This window comes from Puma concolor, chromosome A3 (assembly GCF_028749965.1).
Source record: "Puma concolor isolate L17-30 chromosome A3, mPumCon1.1.hap2, whole genome shotgun sequence".
NCBI classification, from domain to species: Eukaryota; Metazoa; Chordata; class Mammalia; order Carnivora; family Felidae; genus Puma; species Puma concolor.
The window spans coordinates 62,226,932-62,249,129 of NC_141669.1; the positions used below are offsets into that span (position 1 = coordinate 62,226,932).

Consider the following 22,198-nt stretch of genomic DNA (forward strand, 5'->3'; position numbering starts at 1 on the left):
GTGATGGAAACAGTACGCGAGAGTTAATTCTCTCATGTCACTAACTTGGCCAAACCTACATACCCACAGCCATTCAAAAAACATGAAAAATTTCAGACATACAAAAAAAGTAGAGAATACGACAATGAAGACTTTTTAATGCCACAATTAACACTCAGACATTATTAAACATTTGCCACATTTGTTTGGTTTATATCCTTACCCTCTATACTTGAAACATTTTCTTTTTTCAACGTTTTTATTTATTTTTGGGACAGAGAGAGACAGAGCATGAACGGGCGAGGGGCAGAGAGAGAGGGAGACATAGAATCGGAAACAGGCTCCAGGCTCCGAGCCACCAGCCCAGAGCCCGACGCGGGGCTCGAACTCACGGACCGCGAGATCGTGACCTGGCTGAAGTCGGACGCTTAACCGACTGCGCCACCCAGGCGCCCCGAAACATTTTCAACCTAGACCCAGCCTGTCATTTCATGGTCTTGTACCTTAATAACCATATCAGATTTTTTTCTTCCATTATCACATATAATCACATACTCATATTTTTTGTAATGTACTCTTTATGTTAAAAGGAACTTTATGAATTCTACAGCTAATAGAAAGTATGATACTATTTGCTTCAAAAGCCAGTAAAGGGGTGCCTGGGTGGCTCAGTCGGTTAAGCATCTGATTCTTCGGCTCAGGTCATGATCTCACGGTCTGGAAGATGGAGCCCTGCATTGGGATTCTCTCTCTCCCTCTCTCTGTCCCTCCCCCACTTGCACTCTCCCAAAATAAATAAACTTTAACAAATAAAATTAAATGGCTATTACATTGTGAGGAGCCTGGTTGATTGTGATAAGTACTTTACTCTTTGATGGGGGTAAAATAAGCCATTTTGTTGACTGTAAATGCTCAGAAAAGGACTTCTCTGATCTACACAAGGCTGAGTTTTCAGCACCTACTTATTAGCCTTCCATGCTTAATAATACTGTATTATTAGTTTCAATGGCAATTCTTTGAAAAATAAATTTTGAAATTAAGATTTAGGGGTTCTTTAGCTCATGTTTTAAAGGTACTATGTATTCCATTACATTAGGTTCTTCCAAAATATTAATAAGTATCAAGCCTAAGTTTTGACAGTAAGCAATGGTATACATCAAAAGATCTATCAAGCGTTGGTAAGAAATTACTGTGCTTGAAAAAGGAACAAAGGTTGAACGTAATGTGAATAAATAGCTAAGCTTAAATAACTTCCTCTTTTCCTGACTTTGGAAGTACATACATTTAAGACCAGACCTTGCTTGCGTTTCTACCCCAACTCCAAACTATACTGCTCATCTTTGAGGACAGGGACAAAATCTTATTACCCTTTTCTTTCACCCAGTGCATGGCTCTTAAGCTTTTTGTACCTGTAGATTATCTACGAGTAGGACTTTACCTTTTTGCGTGATGTATCAATAGTTGGAATAGGCATACATTCTCCTCCAATGGCATCCTAAAAATAGAATTATATACAAATGAAAACTTTCCTTCCTATGTATGCTTATGTCTACACAAAATAAAACATAACCCAAACTTCACAGACCTATCTAATATGATCCATTTTCAAATATACAGTCCTTTTCCTGATCTATGGCTCTTTGAAAGTAATATTTTGAAGCACACTGTTAACGTATTTACCATTGCTTTTCTTTTTCTGTCTTCAGGAGCACGTGATTCCTTAAATGTTGATTCAAGTCGAATAAACTGGAATATAAATACTAAGATGAATTGCTATTATCACCTACAAAACCCATACAATCTATATAAACTGAGAGGCTAATGATAAGGCTACTGTCAAAACTACTGCAACTTAAACTAGACTAAATTGAGCTGCCACCTTTAACTTCAACTTGAGTGACCTTTTCGGTTAAATCAATTCAGATGATGATAGTTTTACCACCACCTACTGGAGGCAGACAACATCAACATTATAACACAATAAATATGACTGGTTACCAATAGTAACTTCTGTGTAAGTCAAAGAGAAACTCAGACCAATTACTCAAGTTTTCAGATCAAGTTTTAGTCATCTGAATTTAGGATGAACAATCAGTATTATTCCTTTAGGGTTTGGGTAAATATTCTTTTTAAACAAATCCTAACAGAACACTAAGACAGCTATGGAGAGTTGTGAATTTCTTTAGTGCTAATTTAACTTAAAAAAAAGGACTACCACTAAGGTTGTAACTTTACCTTTTCTATTTCTTTCAACCTCTTAGAAGACCCATCTACGGATGGGGAATGGGACCTCTTATGTGCAACATTCTTAGTTATGTTTGACATTCCATTAAGATGTGGCTGTCCCTGGGCAGGGTTGTGGGGTGTTGGGATTCTAGGAATGACATTTCGTCCGACTACAGTAGGAATGGTGCACACAGCTGGGGGCGATACGGCTTTTACTGCAGAATCAACTTCTGAAAAGGAAAAAAGAAAAATTCTAGCAATTAAATATATACATAGTAGAATGGTTATTAACAGAAGTGCAGATACCTACTTGCACCAATGACTGGGATAGACAGTCCTTGAGCTTGTGGCACACTCAGTGGCTTTTCCGCAATTACAGCAGCAGGCTCAGTATTATTCCTATTAAAAGTGTTGAATTATCATTAAATACTTTGTGTGACTTATTTAAAACACTCATATTCTAACATTCAGGATGACTTCTTTCAGGTACTCCTACTTTAATGTTCCAATGGAGGAAGAGAAAAGCGGAAAAAAGGCAGAGGACTGAGTGAAAAATGAGAAAAAACTGCAAAGACCTGGGCATTTCTGCGTACTTTTAAAGTCCTACATATTCATGAGCCGATACCACGTTCCACAGGATTACAACGCACTGTCAAGTATTTCTAGTCAGAAAATGACTAGTAACTGCTACGGCATTTTAACAGTTAAGATACTTAGCTAAGGACAGAAAAGTTTACATCATCCTCAAACTGAAGACTGAAAGGAAAATTCTGAAGTGCAGACCTTTCCGTTTCTCCTGAAGGAAGAACGTCAGGCTTGGAAGGTTTGTTTGCAGACACTGGGGAATTAAAAGGAGTTCCATTATCAGTGTCTCTGGAGCTATCCAAACAATTGCTATCCAGAGATGATCTTTTGGATTGAGGTCCACCTGAACTTCGACTGACATCAGAAAGACTTTGCTGAAAGAGGGAAAAGCAGTTAGGATTTCAAAAAGCAAATGAGAATAATTACTGGTTTCAATTCTGAAGTACATAAAATGAATCTTTTGTGATGAATGAAGGGGAGATTTTAGTTCTAGACTGAAATGTACTTTTCTTTCCTTTTTTTCTTAATAGGTTTGGGAGCTGTGAGAATGCCAATCTGATCCCAGGAACATCTGTCTGAGGGGAACCATACTGGAGAGTTAACATTACAAACTCACCTTTTTCTTCTTTTGAAGAATCTCTGCGGGAAGGTAGTGATGAAGTTGCTTTTTTTTAACATGAGTTGCTTCAATTTTCATCCCTTCCTTTAGCATGTTTATATTGTTTGCCTGTCTGTACACTGTAACAATGTTAGTATGTTAAATGGGCAACTTCTTCCTCAACCAGGAAGTCTGTTTTCTTTTTCCAAAATGCATATATTTGATATGTCCCCATAATCTCACAAACATACATACCCACTCTGCTTACAGAACAAGTATTTTTAAAACATTTTCATTTCACAATCCTATTTAAGTACCAACTAGTTTTCCCATGTCCAACTTCTAAGACTTTCCAATAATCCAATCTCATTAAAATGCATGAAAAAAGTTTTTTCCAAATCCTATTTTCTGTTATTTTCCCAAAAGACAGTCTCTTCTCATAATTACTCACCCAAGTCTAAGCTAATCCTTATACTAAAGATCCAAGATGCAATACAAGTTGTCATCCACCATGATGTTTCTTTTACTACACTAATCACAGAATATTGGACTGTCAGGAACTATCCAGAAGTATATCCTTATTGTACAGGTGGGGAAATGAGGCTCAAAAGCCCTGAATTCTTGCTGATGGTGGAATACACACAGCCCTAGAGTCCCTTTCTAGCACTTTTCACATCTTGTAACAAAGTCAGTTTTATTAACATGAATTATTTAATGTACGTTTAACTGTGAATACCAAATTAGATCATAAGCTTACTGAAGACACAGAGGAGAGGCTTCTTTTGCATAGTTAACTACTGTGAAATGTGGTACATTATCTCCTTGCTTGGGGTCTCAGAATCTCTATCTGGAGAAGAACATTCTATAAATCTACAACAAACAGAGCTTCCCAATCTCCTGCTTTTGGAAAAATGAGCCCAAATTAGAATGGAAAAATGTATATCCATGTTTTCATTCCAGATTGCTTATAAAAGCATCACCAGGAGTGCTTGTTCAACTTGCAGATTCTCTGGCTCCACTCCCAGAGTGTGGGATTCGGTAGTGCCGACGTGATGTACAGGAATCTGCATTTTCATGATAAATGTGAAAGCTAGTTTAGAAGAATTTAGAAAACTCAGATAAGCCAAGCCAAAAATATTAATAGTATGAATGTACACTATTCCAGATTAATACAACTCCAAATTTATAAAAGATACGTTAAGATATTCCAGAGAGCTGTTATTAGGGAGCTAGATGTAAAAGACACTCTTTCTCTGATTCTGAAACCTAATCAAGGCTATCAAGTGCACATATCTGCGCACACTGGAAATTAAAATAACCTGTACAGTTTCTTTAGTCTTTTCTGAAATAGGTAATGCCATCACTTGGTACAAAACTCAAGCAGTTCAAAGAAGTCTCCTCACATTATCCCCTAGACACACCTGGTTCCTTGACCTAAAAAGCAACCACTTCTACCACCTTCTTTTTTTTAAAACTATATATCCTTCCAAAGATATTCTAGGTACTTACAAGCAAATGTGTTTATTTATTTACAGAAATTGTAGCATACTATACATACTGTTTTGCAACTTTAGCCCCACTTAATGTCTTGGAAATTATTTCACTATGCCTTTTTAAAATAGCAGCATAGGTTTTCATAATGTGGATGTACACATTCATTTAACCAATTAACAAATCTAGCCAGCCAGATCCATGGCAGATGATACTGTGTTACAACCAAACTTGAGAACCATAGCTCCATGATGACAAAGTCTTACCTGTATCAGTAAACGACTGTATATCATAGGTCAGGTCTATGTTAACACTTTCTGCATTTTCAACTCTCCGAAAAATTATTCCAAGGAACCACATTGACACGTAATTGTTGCTATAAAATAAAAAAATTTAATTAATTAATTTATTTATTATAATTTTACAGATGTCATTTGGTAATTCAAACTCAATCTCCATGGAAACATAAATACAAATTGCAATGGTTTGGCTAAATTCTTTTTTCTGTAAGTTTATTTATTTATTTATTGAGAGAGAAAGAGCATGAGCAGGAGAGGCGCAGAGAGAGAGGGAGAGAATCCCAAGCAGGCTCCGCCCAAAGGCTCAAACTCATGAACTAGGAGATCATGACCAGAGTTGAAATCAAGAGTCAGATGCTTAACTGACTGAGCCACCCAGTCTCCCTGGTTTGGCTAAATTCATTTTTTTTTTAAGCTTATTTATTTATTTATTTTGAGAGAGAGAAAGTGTACATACATACAAGCAGGGGAGGGGCAGAGAGGAGAGACAGAATCCCAAGCAGGCTTTGCACCATCAGCATAGAGCCCCATGTGGGGCTCAAACTCAGGAACTGTGAGATCATGACCTGAGCTGAGATCAAGAGTTGGATGCTTGGCTGTGCCACCCAGGTGGCGCCCGACCCTGGTTTGGCTAAATTCTTAAAATTGACACCAAAAAACACTGATCAGTTACCCTGTATTGCAATAAAGAGGATTAAATAGCTTTGAAAGTAACGTATCAAATATATTCATAAAGATGCTCCAAACTTGTGATGGGAGTTTCTGCTGGGGTCTGTGGGCTACCAACATAGCATATACTAGTTTTAATGTAGGACCACTCATGTTCAAATACATAATGTATCATCATCCCCCATCAATGTTTGTTAAATGACAATGTCACAACTGATCTTAAATCATGCCTGTTGTCAAATAACATTATTTAAGAAACACAGTATTAAAAAATATTTAACTTACTCTTTATGATGTTCCTTATTTCCTGGGAATGACTGGGGATTTACATGGGCAAGAGTAATAAATTCGTTCCGTTCCAAGTTTCCAACAAGCACACGGATTTTAGATTCTACTAATCCAACCCTGAAATAGAAGAGTGGACAAAATTTTTCCATATGAAATTTGGAAACTACACCTAAGTAACCCAAAAAGGCATATGATAGCTATGATGCTTTACATGCTCAATAAAAAAAAAAAAAAAAAAAAAAAAAAAAAATTCAGTCTAATATATTAGGGACTGTTTAAAATACCATTTAAGTAAATGACAAGTTACTTTGTCAATTTCTGTGTCCCCCCCACCCCTTAAAAGAAACGATCTACTTAATGAATTCCTAATCTAAACTACCCTGCCTGTTTAGACCATAAAATAGTCATGATCTCAGTATGAACAAAAACTGTTGATTTTTTTCACTTTCAAATCTTGTATCTAAACCGTAAGGCTAAGATATGTTTAAATCATGTGAACAAAAAAAGCTAATAACTGGCACTAAATGAAATAAAACATGCTGATTTTCATAAAATTGGTACTAGAATTACATTTAAAAAAGAATTCAGTAAAGTCAGATCAGATACTACTAATATATAGAAAGTTTCATCAGGTATCTGCAACTTTATTTTCTATCTCATTTAACACATGTGACTGCTGTCAGCTATGTAAATTTACAATGATTTTATTAATTAGAAAAACTACAAGAACATTTTTAATTATTCAAACACTTGAAAAAGCTTATACGTTGTAACTGTGTGTGTGCTTCAACAGCACATTTATGAAACACTGAGTTACTACTCAGTGTTGGTCAGAGAGTAAGTATTTTGGGCTTTGTGGCTATAGGGTTTCTGTTGTAACTATTCAACCCTGCCATATAGCAGGAAAGCAGTCATACACAACATATAAGTGAGTGAGTGTGGCTGTATTTCAATAAAACTATTTATAAAAACATGTGGCAGACTAGGTTTGGCCCAGATCATAGTTTCCTGATTCCCAATCTAGACAAATGAAATATGTTGTTTTAGTGAAAGGATTCTTTTCAGTGCCTCTTTAATTATCAATAAAATAAGCACTAAACTTTGGAAGCAAAAGTAAGACAGTATTGTGTTTTTCTTTCCCAGAAGTCAGACCCGAGGAAAGCACAACCATCTCTGGTGGCCTAATAGCTTCCGCCTAATAGAGTTAGGGATGTCTATACACTGGAGGCAAAGGCCATGATTAGATGTACTAGAAAGAAAGCACTGCTCCTTGACCAAAAATGCCTCTCTGTTGACAGAAGCTTTCATGTCCCTAATCTCCTAAATTAAAATAATATATAAAATATCTTTTCCTTTTAGTTTTGAAGGGGAAACATGATGGCAAGGATGGAAAACTTGAGCCTAGGTATCAGAATTGTTTGAAGTGCCTCACAATTTTGCTTAAATCTGAGAAGTGGCAACGGCAAAGAACATACATATATCCTTATCCTGTATTACCTCTAATTATGAAACATTCATTTGATGGCATTTCTTAAACACTGATGCTCCATGGTCATGTATAACAGTCACTAATAAGATTTAACAATTTTAGTGATAAAGTATTTTATAAACCTAAAGCATCATATAAATGTTATCACTACAAATTTAAGTACAGAACTTGAATATCACTTACCACTCTAGATGGTTTTCTTCTGTTGATGCACTGGCAGTCAATACTATATAATGTCTATGAAGAATTTTTAGCAACAGTCATGGAAAAAAAAAAGCCAGAAACATTGTTAGGTCTGCTTTTCCATCATTATTTTTTCTTTCTTCCTCCCAATGAACATAAGAACTAATGCAGACACATAGCTTATGAAAATTAGAACACGCTCTGATTTTCACAAAATCAATTCTAGACACTATAATCAAAAATCAGTTCACTAAAAACAAAAACACCACTAATACTGGGTGAGATACTACTAGAATACACAAACTCATCATTTAGGATTTCTGCTAACCTATTCTCTACCTCACTTGAAATGTAAGGGACAACAGTCACCCATCATATATTAACTTTGTAAATTTAACATTCTTCCTTAAACACACACACACAAAATGAAAAATTTCAAATACCTATACTTTTGAAAAAAATTTGGTGGCTCAAGTAGTTTGGACCAGTCTGATTTCCCTTGAAGGATTTCATCTGTGACTGCAAGACCTAAATTAAAAACGAGACAGAGACTGATTTTGAAAACTGGCTATTTTATTATCAGTTTCTGTATCAACCTACCCCCAAAATCTCTAACCTCAACAAACTCTTGAGTAAAAAAACAAAAAAAAAAAAAAACCAAAAAAAAAAAAAAGGAATTTCTCATAACACAAAAATCAATTTCAAACAGATTGGGCTGGCTCCATTTTGGACTTAATATTAGATTTTAGAAAACTAACTACTGAAAAAATACATATTTGAAAGAATTTTTAGAAATAATAGGCATAACTAAACTTTAGAATAAAACTGTTGTAAACCAAAAACTTGTGGGAATACATAAAGGGCAAAGGGCCAACAAGTTTACCTTGTTTAAATTCTTCTACCATTACTGTTCGAGTTGAGGTGGACACATTATACGTAGAATTCTGCTGTGGGTAGGCAGGGGTGATTATGGGCATGAGATGATACCTATCTGATGGATTTACCTGTGAAATTAGAAGCAGAATAATTGATCTATTCTCCTATTTCAGTTGTCCTCACTTCATTTCCCCAAAAGTCTGAAGAATATGAAATATAAATTTAATACTACAGTTCCTCAATTCTAAGAAGTACATTTTCCCTCCCCAACTACATCTATTTCTGAAGTCAGATGTGTCTGATAGTCAAAGGAAACTCTGCAGAAGTTTATTTTTCCCCTGAAAAGCTGTTAAATGGATGGTGCATCTTATAAACGATGGTCTCTTAAAACCAAGGAAACACAGTATCAGAGCTGCAAAAAGCATTAATCCAATGGTTTCTCACTCCTCTTTCTGCACCTACTCAATGGGTAATTTCTCCTAGGTAACTCAGAGGAATGAGCACTCAATCTAAAAGCAAATTAAAATGCAAGGTGAGAGTTATGCTAGCTTAGAACCATGAGTCTGCTTTAAATTGCACTGCAAAGTAAATCTTTTATATACTTCAGCACTTTTAGTAATTAATTACTTGTAAGTTTTTAGCAACAGATTACAACATTTTGGTTGATACACTCACTCATCTAGTCTTATGTGGGTGATTTTTAATGACATAACATTTGGATCAGAATTTGGAATACAGGTCATCTTCACCAAAAGACACAGCAGACAGAAGGAAAGAACTATAGCTATACAGAAGGAAGATGAGCAGAAACAAGAGAAATTATCTTTAGATTGCAGTTTAGAGAATCGTCCTTTTCCTAAAAGGTTTAATTAATTTCCATAATAAGTCACATACCCGAGGATCCCAAACAGGCAAATTCAAATTGCTTTCTTCTGGTTGCTTCAGTAGGACAGGATTTGGCCATTCCCTAACATGAATAAGGCAAATTAACTGACATAGGACCTCACTTCAGGAACCATAAAAGTCATTAGACTCTGTTTCAACTTTCATATGGCAAACATTATGGCTGGGTATTTGGTATTAAAAAAAAAAAAAAAAAGTGGGCAAGGGAAGGAAGTACACAAAGGAAAAAGCTGCTTATTTTATTTATTTTTTATTATTTTATTTTGTTTTATTTTATTTTATTTTTTAAAAAGCTGCTTATTTTAAATGTATCTTCTGAAAGGGCAAAACAAATACTGTTTTGCTCATTAAGCTGTAGCTAATTTAAATCTGAATTTTCCCCTTCCTTCTATTTGCTTTTATGGATTTAACTGATAATTTAATAGCAGTTAAGAGCTGACATTAACTGAAAATACTCCTAATAAATCCATGCAGTAGCTATGATTATCACCTCCATTTTACATAGGATATGTTAACCTCTACATAGCTAGTAGTCAGCAGAGCAAAATCTATCATGACCACTCTCAAGCTAAAAGCCTACATTTATAGAAACCCTCAATGCCAGAAGAGAGCACCATCTGGTGTCTCATCATTGTCTCAAATTTGACATTTTTAAACTTTTAACTTAAAAAGAATGTAAGACAAGAGAAAACGTCTCTGCATCACTCTTAAATTGCCAAACAAATTTACATACAGGGAGAAGTTAATAAGATAGTGAAAGTATGCCCATAAATACTTACCATTTGGAAAAAACTAAAAAGAACTTATGAACTAAAGTAGAAGCTGCTGCATTTGGATATAATTGGCAAGTTCTTGCAACCAGCATTGCCCAGGAGACACCACCAAGAAATCCCAGCATGTTGGAATAAATACCACGTCCTAGAAAATTAATGTTTTGTTAACTATTGTTAGGATCTACTATCCATGACATTGAACTCTAAGGAATAGGATAACTTAGTTCCTAAGATTGTTGCTTAGTTATTGAAATAACATTACTATCAATAAGCAGACCTTCATGCTAGGCCCACGGTTCTATTAGTAAGCCATTAACTGCATCCTATCCCCCTATTTTGCCCTCCAAAAACAGACCCCTCAGTTCTCTGCCCCAGTTCTGACTGCCCAAGCAGGCTCTACTATAAAACATTGGAATTTCCCACTTTTCAATAGCTATGGTTGAGAAAAAAATGGAAACAAAGAGGAAAGATATCTGGAGGGACTACAAGTAGGAAGAATAAACATTTCATTAGTTATATTCACGGGCATTTAAAAATCAAGTGTAAAGCTGGACTAATTTTAGTATTTTGCAGACTTTGGGTACCTCTCCATAAAGTACAATACACCATTGATAGTACTCATTTTTCTTATGATTGTTTCTTTTAGCAATCTATAAAATATTACCATATTTGATCAAAACTACTAAGTCCTCAATTACATAATAGGACATTTTTTTTTTAATGTTTTTATTTTGTGAGAGAGCACATGCACAAGTAGGGGGTGGGCAGAGAGAGAATCCCAAGCAGGCTCTGAGCTGTCAGTGCAGAAGAGCTCAACGTGGAGCTTGATCCCATGAACTATGAGACTGTGACCTGAGCCAAAATCAAGAGTCGGATGCTTAACCAACTGAGCCACCCAGGTGCCCCAACATAGTGTTATTTTATGTCCCACTAAGCAAGCAAGAGAAAAAGATACAAAAATTTCAATTTTAGATATGTTAAATGGGTAAAATATACATCTAAGGATTGACAAAACATGTTATGTAATTTAATTTGTAAGGAAAAAAAAAATGTGATATCCCTTTCTTGCAACTTACTTTATCCTGACTATACCAGGTAACTGAGTCCAAGGACAACTCCTACTTGCCTGAGGTCTTTTTAGATATGTACTTCCAACATGGTAGCCACAAGTCATATGTACTTTCTTTTTTTGTAATAGTTTTATTGAAATATCATTCACATACCATAAGATTCATCCATGTAACAGATTAAAATTAATGGCTTTTAGTATATTCACAGAGTTGTGCAATCATCACCATAATTAATTCTGGAACCCTTTCACCACCCCAAAAAGAAACCTTTAGCAGTTGCTCCCCTCCTATCTGCTCCCAGTCTTCCCAGACGTAGGCAAATACTCATCTACTTTTTATCTCTCTACATTTGCCTAATGTGAACATTTTATATAAATGGAATTTACTTCAGTCCTTTTTATTGCCAAGTAATAGTTCACATTATGGCTATACCTATCACCTTTAGTTTATCCATTCATCAATTCATGAACATGAGGTTGTCTCTACTTTTTGGCTATTATGAAGAATGCTATGAACATCTGTGTACAAATTTTTACATGAATATATGCTTTCACTTCTCTTAAATTTTAATTTGATTAAAAAATTCGGTTTCTCAGTTGCACATTTCAAGTGATCAATAGCCACATGGTTACTTTTGGACAGCACAGAAAACATTTCCATCATCACAAAAAATTTTATTGGCGAGTGCATTTTTAGACTATGTAAAACGTGGTGCCAGAAGTACAGCACTACTTAAATACAATTACAAATTATGAAAAATGTGCTGTGCCAGCTTAGGTTTGGGCCTTTTATGAACCATAACCTATGTATATATATAAATTAGTTCCAGGCTTTACTAGAAAAGTGTTACAAGGCAAAAACAGAAAGAAGCTGAAACTATCACTATAGGCTCTCCACTTAATAACTTTACCAAATACCTACTATAAATTATACTCTAATGGTAATGGGGAGACAAAGATGAGTAAGATGGTCCTGCCCCATAGAGAGCATGAAGAACAACGAACGTTTCACTCCTCAAGTTCTAACTCATTCTGACTGGCTGGCTAAAACCCAAGATGGGAAGTCAGGAGTTTTTAGTTTTCAATCAAGCAAGAAGGAGGTATAGTCACATATCAGATCACCATAACCACTGTACCTGAAAAAGAAACACATTCTCCAAAATTTACTGGACCTCAATCCCTAACAGTATCAATAGGTTCAGGAATTTTCATATGTGCTTCTATCATTAGTAACTGAAAGCGGTAATTTTACAGTGTAAACTTAAAAGATCTGGGATACTTACGTTTTGCCCATAATTTGACTGCTCTTAGGGTGAGTCTAAAAGTTTCCTTATTTGGCACTAAATGCAAAATTTCATCAGTAACTCTACATCCTGAAAAAGATAAAGCATTCATTTTTCATTATGCAACAACATCCAGTTAATTCAGACGGCTTCTAATTTCCAGACTCTCAAAGGTTAAAAAATCAAAGATAATAAAATGCGAGGATTTATTTTCTCTATGTATTTGAAATTTAGCACTTTTATGAGGAATCACTTTGCTTTTAAAGAATTAAACAGCACATGGGTAACGTAATTCAACATTAAAGGAAGACATGGGTCTGAGTATCTTTAGCTTTCTTCAACATTTGACTTTACTGTTAATCCAATGTCGCCAACTTACAAAACTTTTTCCTTTAAAGTAAACCTTATTTCACAAACACTGTGATTTACTGTTGGACCCTGAAGTACAACAAAAATGCAATGATTAAATAAAAGATGCTATAAGCCAGTGGTTCTCGGAAGTGCAGTCTGTGGATCCCCGGGGAATCTGTCAGGTCAACCTATTTTTTTTCCTCCAAAGTTCGTCAAACCTGTTCTTATAATAACAATAAGGCTTTGCCTCTTTTACTGAGTTAACATTTGCACTGATGGTGCAAAAGCAGTGGTGGGTAAAACTGCTGGTACCAAAACTGTACTAGTAAACAGTTTATCTTCACCACTACACGTTTGCAGTTAGAAAACAGGAAAGGAACCCTGCAGTGTCTGAAAAGTTTGAAGAAAGCTGAACGACCTGCTTTTTTCAAGGAACAGTTTTACTTAGATTCTAAAACAATGAACAAACAAAGTGAGTCCTTCACTTCAAGGAAAACAAACAACAAAACTTGCTACCAACAATAAAATTGGAGCTTTCAAGTAAAAATTAAAATTTTGGACAACAGTATCTGCTGTGAGCCTGGCAGCTTTCCAGTATTTAAAGACTTGTCTGGTGAGATTGGTGGGGACATTAATGAATGTGATTTTTTGGGGTACCTTATAAGGAAATGTGTGTTAACATTTAGAAGATCCAAATAACTTTGTGAACCAGTGTTTTCCAAACAACTAAGGCATGACTGTATATAAAATCATGTATGGGTAAAAGATCCATTCAAAGAACAAAACAGACCAATAGATTTTAATATAAGAGTATAAAAACTTAACTGATATTCAAATTAACCTTAAAAAAAAGTCTTTTATTTAGAAATAAAAGGGAACTACTGATACATGTTACAAACATGGATGAACCTCACAAACATTATGCTAAGTGAAAGAAGTCAGACACAAAAGACCACATATTGTATGATCCCATTTATATGAAATGTCCAGAAAAAGCAAATTTATAGACAGAAGGTAGATTAGTGGTTGCCTAGGACTGGGGGTTGGAAAGGAGAATGACCGTAAATGTGTAAGAGGGATCTTTTGAAGATGATGAAATGTTCTAAAATTGGACTGTGGTGGACAACTCTGTGAATACAGTAAAGACTATGGAATTGTACCCCAAAAGGGACAAATTTTATGGCATATAATTATACCTTAATAGAGCTGTTGGAGAAAAAAAAAAAGACACTGTCACTGGTCAAGTTTTGGTGTAGCATCAAAGAATATCCATAATTTTCTGAAAAAGCTATTAAAATTCTCTTCCTTTTTCCAATATTAAATATTGGAAATATTAAAGAGATTTGCAAAAATGCAAAAAATGCCATTCTCACAGAAAAGATGCATTTATATTCACTTAGAATGGGTTTATTATTTTGAAATAAACTCATACTTTAAAATTTTCTGTTTTTACTTCTAATACAGTAAATACTGACAGATATAACCCACATAAATAGAAGATTTTGGGGTCCTCAATAAATTTTCAAAGTGCAAAGGGGTCCTGAGACCATTAAGTTTGTGCACCATTACTACAAACAACATTTCAAATAAATGTATCTTTTAAAACGCCTAAATGTGGTCAGATGATCTATATAAAGAAAATCACATCATTTTTAACTGAGTTAGTCCAATCCCTTGAAAAGTCCATTAATAGTTCTGCAAAAAGATCTCTTTGTCTAATTGTTTTCAAGCAGGTATCTGAGATTTCTTTTTAGAAGCTTACCATTTAGGCTGCGAATACACCTTATATCAAGGCTTCTCAGTCGAGAGTCGTCTCTTAGATCTAAATTATCTGATATGGTTTGTATTGCCAGTCTTGCAAAGACTAGATCAATCTTTGGAAAGATAAAAAAAAAAAAAAAAAAAAAGAGAAAAATATTACTTTTTCTCCTTCTAGTCCATTCTCCCCCCTCCCAACCTTAAAAGTATAAAGTTCTAATTATTAGTTTGGGAAGGTCTACCAAAACTTCAAAAAGCCTATCTAGGCAATCTCACATGGGAAAATCACCAAAGTTCTGTGATGGTAATTAAGTTTGCAAATTAAGAGAAAGCATTTTAATTTAGCATATATGCCGAGCATTAAAAAGAACATCAAAATCTTATGAGTGAACTTCTAGAAAAGATGGCAGATCCAACACACATTTACATTCACTCCCTATTGAAACCCCATTAAAATACCAGCATAATTTCGTTTTGTTTTTTATATTATTTTGTTTTTGAAGGCATCATCCACTAGGACAAAGGTAATAAAGAGACAACAGCAAAAACGATGAAAGCAGATGGGGATGAGTGGTAACTGACTCAGCAGATTTAAGAGATAAAAAATATTATAACCAGGAAAGAGGGAGGCTGTAAATAAACACATACATAAATAGAAAGGAACATTTAGAGAATAAAAAAGTTATTCTTAAAAATATGACAGCAGAAAGGGAGGACAATAGGAAGTTTGGAAGATGAGAAAACCCCAAAAAGCAGAACAAAAATATAGCGATGTGGAGGTCTAATACACAGAAAAAGGAGAGAAAACAAAAGGTAGGAAATCCAACAGAATTCAATACAATTTCCAAGAACAGAAGGACAGGAGTTTCCAAAGTGCTTAAGAGGACTATTAGTGCCTAGCATATTTGGTTGAAAAGATATACCAAAGTATATTATTGCCATGAATTTAACAACTATGAAGCCCAGGAAAAAAAGATCACATTAAGTGTCCAAAGAGATAAAACAGCTCACAAGCAAAGGATGTGAAATCAAAATGGCATCACACTTTTCAACAAAGCATGAGAGGTAGAAGACAATGAAGCAAGGTCTTCAAAATTCTGAGATACACTATTTCCCACCTAGAGCTCTATACTCAGCCAAACTATTATTTTGGTGTGAGAACAAAATAAAGTCACTTTTAAACATGCAAGATCTCAAAAATATGTGCTCTTTTTCAGGAAGCTAGTGGATGAGTGCCTGTAAAATGACAGGAAGTCAAAAAAGAAGAAACCTCTAGAGAGAAGTGAAAGGAAATCCCGGGATGATAGTAAAGAAAGATGCCAGGATGCTAGTTGTATATCATTCATGGAGAATTGGGTGTGGATTCAAACAGGTGAGAAGAGTCAGATATCTTTTTAAGTTGATAATGACAGAACACCTGAGAAATCTAAATCTATTTGGAGATTTAGACAGCTAGCAGAGAGTAAGTTTGAAATAGTGTTATGTATAAAAACCAAGCAAACAAAATGCAAAAACAATTACTGACTCCCAAGAAACACAGTGCCACAGAGCAAAGAATGGTAATCTAGTACACGTTATGCTCAGTTTTGAACATCATTTATAAGATCATTATAATGTAAATATTGAATATGTTCCAACCAAAATTATAGTAATACAATTATTTTAGATTATGGGAATGCAAAGGGTGTGTATAAAAATCATGGGGTAGGGATGGAAGCTGGTTCATTTTCCACAGTGAGAAGTCAATAGATACAGGAGAAAGAAAGGTGAGGAACTATTTAAAGACTATTTGATTCTTTAAAATATGTGTCTATGTGAGTCTGACTTAAAAAAGAAAACAAAACTGAAAAAAACCTTATGTATTAAATAGTTCAATTACAAAGTCAGAAAAATATTAAACACTTACTTCAATTCCATCAAATTCAAACTTTATAACAGGTACAAAGGCATCTTCTACAGCCTACAAGAGGACAACAATGACAACACATAAGTAATCCCTTCAAAGGTGTAATCCTTTCTTTATCCTTCCTAAAGTGCCAATGTGAATAATTTTGCTAAAAAGCAAAAATATTCTTGGGTCTCACATTCTAGAAAAATACTTCTACTCTGTGATTGTGTTATTTAAGACACACAAAATGTCAAGACCATAGTTATCAAATTTATTATCCTCCTAAAAATCTTCATCAGAAACTAGCAGGCAGAACTGCTATCATCTGGGTACTTACTATTTGTTGAGATTAAATTAAATACTGATTATTTACAAAGGGCACTAGTACTGGAAATAAAAACATGACCAGAGCTCATGATTTAATCTGTTAGAAAAATACAATCAATATAATTTGATTTAGTAGAAACCGATGTCTTTCTGAGCTTTCCTTAATCCCTCAGCCTAACAAATTCTTAATCTCCTTCTCCATTCCCAGATACCCAAATAATGCAGATCCTTTCAACTTCACCTTATCCTAGCACTTCAGATAGTATTAAAGCTATCTATTTAATTTCCCCAATCCCTCCCTCCCATAAACGGTCTTATTCACTACTGTATTTGTGGGACTAAGGACAGTATCTGACAAATCACTGGTGCTGAAATTTCATTTGCTGATGAATGGCTACATATAACACAAAGTTACTATTAATCTTATACATAATAATAGCCATCGTTTGATATGCATCAACCATTTATCAGATCTTATAGTAAATGTTTATGTCAATTATCTCACTGATCCTCAGAAAAACCTTGTAACAAGTTATCACTACATCTCCATTTTACAGCTGAGGAAACTAGGCTCAAAGAGAATAGGTAACTTAAAATCTAAAAGTTAATATGTGGTAGATTCCAGATTCAAACCCAGGTCTGTATAACTGTAAAGCCCATGTTTTCAATCATTTGCTATTTAAAAAAAATTTTTTTTTTTCAACGTTTATTTATTTTTGGGACAGAGAGAGACAGAGCATGAACGGGGGAGGGGCAGAGAGAGAGGGAGACACAGAATCGGAAACAGGCTCCAGGCTCTGAGCCATCAGCCCAGAGCCTGACGCGGGGCTCGAACTCCCGGACCGCGAGATCGTGACCTGGCTGAAGTTGGACGCTTAACCGACTGCGCCACCCAGGCGCCCCAATCATTTGCTATTTTAATAAAATGTAGCGGCTTCCTTTTTTTTAAAATTAAAAAAAATTTTTTTAATGTTTATTTATTTGAGAGAGAGAGCGCAAGTGGCAGAGGGGCATAGAGGGAGACACAGAATCCAAAGCAGGCTCCAGGCTTTGAGATGTCAACATAGAGCCCATGGCAGGGCTTGAACTCACCAACTGCGAGACCATGACCTGGGCCAAAGTCGGACGTGTAACCGACTAAGCCACCCAGGTCCCCCAGATGTAGTGACTTCTTAAATATTTTGACAACCATAAGCCCTAGCTTTTCTTAATAAGTTCAAAATATTAAATACTAAAGGATACTTACTCTTAAGTTTCTAATGCCATCTTGATGTTTCAATTTTTCAAAAAAAGACTGAAAAAAATCAGATCTCTCCACATGTCTTGGAGCTACACAAAGTGCATCAATATCAGCTCCTGCAAATCAAAGTTATTTCTAGTCAACAAGAGTAAAGTACGTTTTTGTTAAAGTATATACAAACATGTACAGAAGAAAATATGTAAAATGAATATAGGAAAGCGTTAACAATGATTAGCTGAGTAGTGAGATAATGGGTATTTTCCTCTTCTTTACTTTCAAATTATAAATAAATAAGAGCTTGTTACTGAAAGTTCTTATCAGTAGAACACAGAAAAGCAATTACCTTTGGTGTGTACTCCAAGCCTGTAGGAGCCAAATGTGAAAATTTTACCACCAACAGTAGCCACGACAGAAGGTGGGAGATTCTAAAATTAAATTAAATTAAATTAAATTAAACAAATGGCATTCCATTTTTCAAATTTTTTAGCATAAAAATTGCCTAAATACTAGTGATATATACTACATTTGTCAACTTAGGTAAATTGAGATTTGTGAAAGTACTTCAGAGCTCTTTTGGGCTGTAGCTTGAAGTAATCAGAGTATTTCCTGAGGGAAGATAAAACAAATTCATGCATGCACAAATCTCTATGAAAAACATTTTTTATCACTTGACCCTACTTGTCCCCTTCCAATGGCCTGTCTTTCAATGGCTCCATCACTCAGAAGTCACCAAGGAGGTCTTAAGCACCAAACTAATGCACTTTCAGTTCTTTCCAGTACCTTACACTTAACTGACTCCATTTCCCCTTTAGTTATTGCGACAAATATGCTTAATTTCTTTATTCTAGCTTTGCAACCTTTCTGTAAGAAAGTGGAGCCATTCTTGACATGATCTCCTTATGACCTAATCTAACAACTTTAATAAAATCTTTTAGACTGTACCAGAATTATAAGCCTACTTTTCACCTCTCTCTCGAGCCAATTCTAACTTCCCCTTCGCTATTTTCACTCAGACATTCTGATCCACTTCAATAGCCATGCTTGAAACAAAATATTCTTCCTATGATAAACAGGTATCCTGTCTGATTTCTCTTTCTGTTCCTCATTCTCCTCACCACCTGTTCCCTGTAGTCATTATTCTTCTTGGCTTACCAATTTGTAGTTTATATCCCTCACATGTCACCTCCTTTCTATTCAACTACTACCCCCTTAATTCTAGGTTCTAATTTAATCCTCAATTCTAGGATCTTAAGCTACTTTCTTGCCTTTCGTCTGTATTTTCTATTTCTTTTTGTACAAAACTCACTTGCTAATGTTCTTACTATATATTATAACTCTTCTGCTCAAAACTTACTAATGCACTCTTCTCTGACTGCTGAGGTAAGGATCCCTGGATCCTTTTAAAGCCCCAACTGCCAACATGTTACACAATCTAGTCTCCTTTCCATCGCACTTGTCCATCCTTCTCTGGGTATCTCAGTACCAACTATTTTTTCAAAATTCATTTCAAGTTCTACCTTTTTTCACGAAGCCTTCTCTGGTGATCCCCCTCTCTTCCATAACAAGCTCTTTTCCCTCTCTGCTCCTCTATTATACATTTATTGACCTTTCTTTGCTGAATATATGTCCCATCTCTTCAACTATAAATTCCTTAAAAATGAGAATTGTCTCTACTACTTCTCTTAGTTTTTATAATGCCCAGTGCAAGTTCCAAAGAATATCCTTGATTCACTTGAATGAAATTATCTGTGTAACAAGATATGTTTGTTATTCCCTGTTTAATGGATATTAATGTTTCAAGAGTACCACACGTAATTTTAGAGCAAGAAGTCAGTAAAGATACTGATGACTAATATGAACCAAAAAGGTAGAGAAGATAGGGAACTTTTAGCTTACCTTCCTACTTTCTATTTTTTACTTTTCTACTTTGAAAAGCAAGATTCTTACAGATTTTATGAGAAAATGATACACTGAACCAGGGTAAAATATTTTCATTACAGTGCTCGCTTCAGCAACACACAAATACTAAAACTGCAACGATACAGAGAAGATTAGCATGGCCCCTGCGCAAGGATGACACACTGATTTGTGAAGCGTTCCACATTAGAAACAAAATTTCATCACAAACCACAGTAATTAAAATGATCTAATTTGAGTTTTAGATTGTTTACAATCTAAAAATATCCGAACTGTGTGTAGAATATTTAAATGAGCTTTGATCTAACTCAAATTCTTCCAGTATTTTCCAAACTAAAATATGCATAGATAAAAGGAATAGTTGATACATAAAATGAAAAATCACTCTATCCAAACAATGGAAGATGTCAAAACCAATTAAAAATTTTTTTCATAATTAGATATTTTACTTACTGTGCCTACAAAAAGCCAAATTGTGGCAGTCTTAAATTTTTATGCCTAAAAATTAAATGTAAACCAGTGATTGCTTTATGCAGATTAAACTACTGATGTGAGTTAACATGGGAGAAAAAGCTATTTAATAAAAAACAAACACCTTTTGACCTAGAAACAGAATTCTACTGGATTTTTCAGTTAAGTGCAAAGAAATTGTGAAGAAAATTAGGTACATCTCTCAACAAATTATTATACCCTGTTTTGTGGATAATACCACTTGATTTATCTTGAATGCATCATAGAATGGGGATGGAAACAAAAACCTTAGTACAACCATAATAGCTGACATAAAGACCACACACAATAAATCATAAAGCTTGTTATTATGATTTTAAAATAATTCTAGTGTGGGGCGCCTGGGTGGCGCAGTCGGTTGGGCGTCCGACTTCAGTCAGGTCACGATCTCGCGGTCCGTGAGTTCGAGCCCTGCGTCGGGCTCTGGGCTGATGGCTCAGAGCCTGGAGCCTGTTTCCGATTCTGTGTCTCCCTCTCTCTCTGCCCCTCGCCCGTTCATGCTCTGTCTCTCTCTGTCCCAAAAATAAATAAACGTTGAAAAAAAAAAATTAAAAAAAAAAATAAAATAAAATAATTCTAGTGAGTATTTGGTTTGCACATTTGTAACAATTATAGGCTGATTAGAAAGGGACAATGGATTCCTTTAACATTTATTTAATGCCTGAGTTCTGTCTTGAAGTTAGGCAGGTGACCAAGACAGGTCTTTTTTCTTAAGGAGTTGATCACCTAGTAGCAGAAAAACAAAAGTGAATTTTTTTTTTTGTTACTCATGACTAGCATTTCACCTGCTCAGAATTCAACTTATCTGAAAATCTCAACTACTGATAATCCTGCTGAGAGCTCAGAAACGAGTCAGATAGCTATCTGGCAGCAAAAATAAACAACATAAAGACCATTTATTTAAACTCAATGACTGAAGACTTACCAGAGTCCCTCATGACCTTATTCAGAGTCTAAAAGAACCAATTTTGGAAATCAAAAAATTTTTTTAAATGTTTTTTTTTAAAATTTATTTTTGAGAGCGCATGAGTCTAAAAGAACCAATTTTAAACATGTATCATAGGTACAGAAATAAAACTTACAAAAGAAAGAATTCTGACAGGTGTTTATCTAATTTCTAAAATCAGGCAGAGTAAGGGGCAGAAAGAATTTAGAGAGACACACTGCTGTGAGACATTTAACTTTCAACTGATTATTGTTAAGGGAGAAATGGAAAAATTATAAAAACAAACAAAAAACTTAAAATACAACAGTCTGGACCACATAGTGAAGGGGAAAATGGTATCACCCAGTCGCACACACCCTATTTCAATTTAGTATACTCAGTAAAATAATATTCAGTGATTTTCAAATGAAAATTCAATTACATTCAAAATACTCTAAGAAAGTAAGAAAATGTAACTTATTTTAGAAGAAAAATAGTTAAGCTACCGGAAGGGAAAAAAAAGTTGTATAATTACAAATTAGGATTTGCAAACTCTTATGTCTCAGGGGCC

General features: G+C 34.9%; 1 protein-coding gene, 1 long non-coding RNA gene and 1 other non-coding gene across 6 annotated transcripts in view; 2 read left to right on the forward strand and 1 right to left on the reverse strand.

Moving 5' to 3' along the window:
• LOC147582499 (uncharacterized) overlaps positions 1-3,747 on the forward strand; it is a 94,413-nt gene extending 90,666 nt beyond the window's left edge. For 2 of the 4 annotated variants that reach the window (XR_015249205.1, XR_015249204.1), the window contains one exon: positions 3,321-3,747. This is a non-coding gene — a long non-coding RNA (uncharacterized LOC147582499). Of the gene's footprint in view, positions 1-2,676 lie in introns of all 4 variants that reach the window. The other 2 variants (XR_015249202.1, XR_015249203.1) reach the window with 1 other exon arrangement.
• Positions 1-22,198, reverse strand: part of PAPOLG (poly(A) polymerase gamma) — a 28,856-nt gene that overhangs the window by 1,042 nt on the left and 5,616 nt on the right. The window contains exons 4-21 of the mRNA XM_025931792.2: positions 18,619-18,700; positions 18,282-18,391; positions 16,727-16,780; positions 14,825-14,936; positions 12,712-12,801; positions 10,366-10,504; positions 9,578-9,650; positions 8,691-8,811; positions 8,251-8,335; positions 7,808-7,861; positions 6,133-6,252; positions 5,146-5,255; positions 3,407-3,528; positions 2,989-3,164; positions 2,516-2,604; positions 2,215-2,435; positions 1,660-1,725; positions 1,418-1,474 (exon numbers count right to left, since the gene is read on the reverse strand). Coding sequence (XP_025787577.1) covers positions 1,418-1,474; positions 1,660-1,725; positions 2,215-2,435; positions 2,516-2,604; positions 2,989-3,164; positions 3,407-3,528; positions 5,146-5,255; positions 6,133-6,252; positions 7,808-7,861; positions 8,251-8,335; positions 8,691-8,811; positions 9,578-9,650; positions 10,366-10,504; positions 12,712-12,801; positions 14,825-14,936; positions 16,727-16,780; positions 18,282-18,391; positions 18,619-18,700 — 1,881 coding nt within the window. The remainder of the gene's footprint in view (positions 1-1,417; positions 1,475-1,659; positions 1,726-2,214; positions 2,436-2,515; positions 2,605-2,988; positions 3,165-3,406; positions 3,529-5,145; positions 5,256-6,132; positions 6,253-7,807; positions 7,862-8,250; positions 8,336-8,690; positions 8,812-9,577; positions 9,651-10,365; positions 10,505-12,711; positions 12,802-14,824; positions 14,937-16,726; positions 16,781-18,281; positions 18,392-18,618; positions 18,701-22,198) is intronic.
• LOC112869785 (U6 spliceosomal RNA) lies at positions 20,275-20,383 on the forward strand. Its single transcript, XR_003224431.1, has one exon. It is a non-coding gene; the product is annotated as a U6 spliceosomal RNA (small nuclear RNA).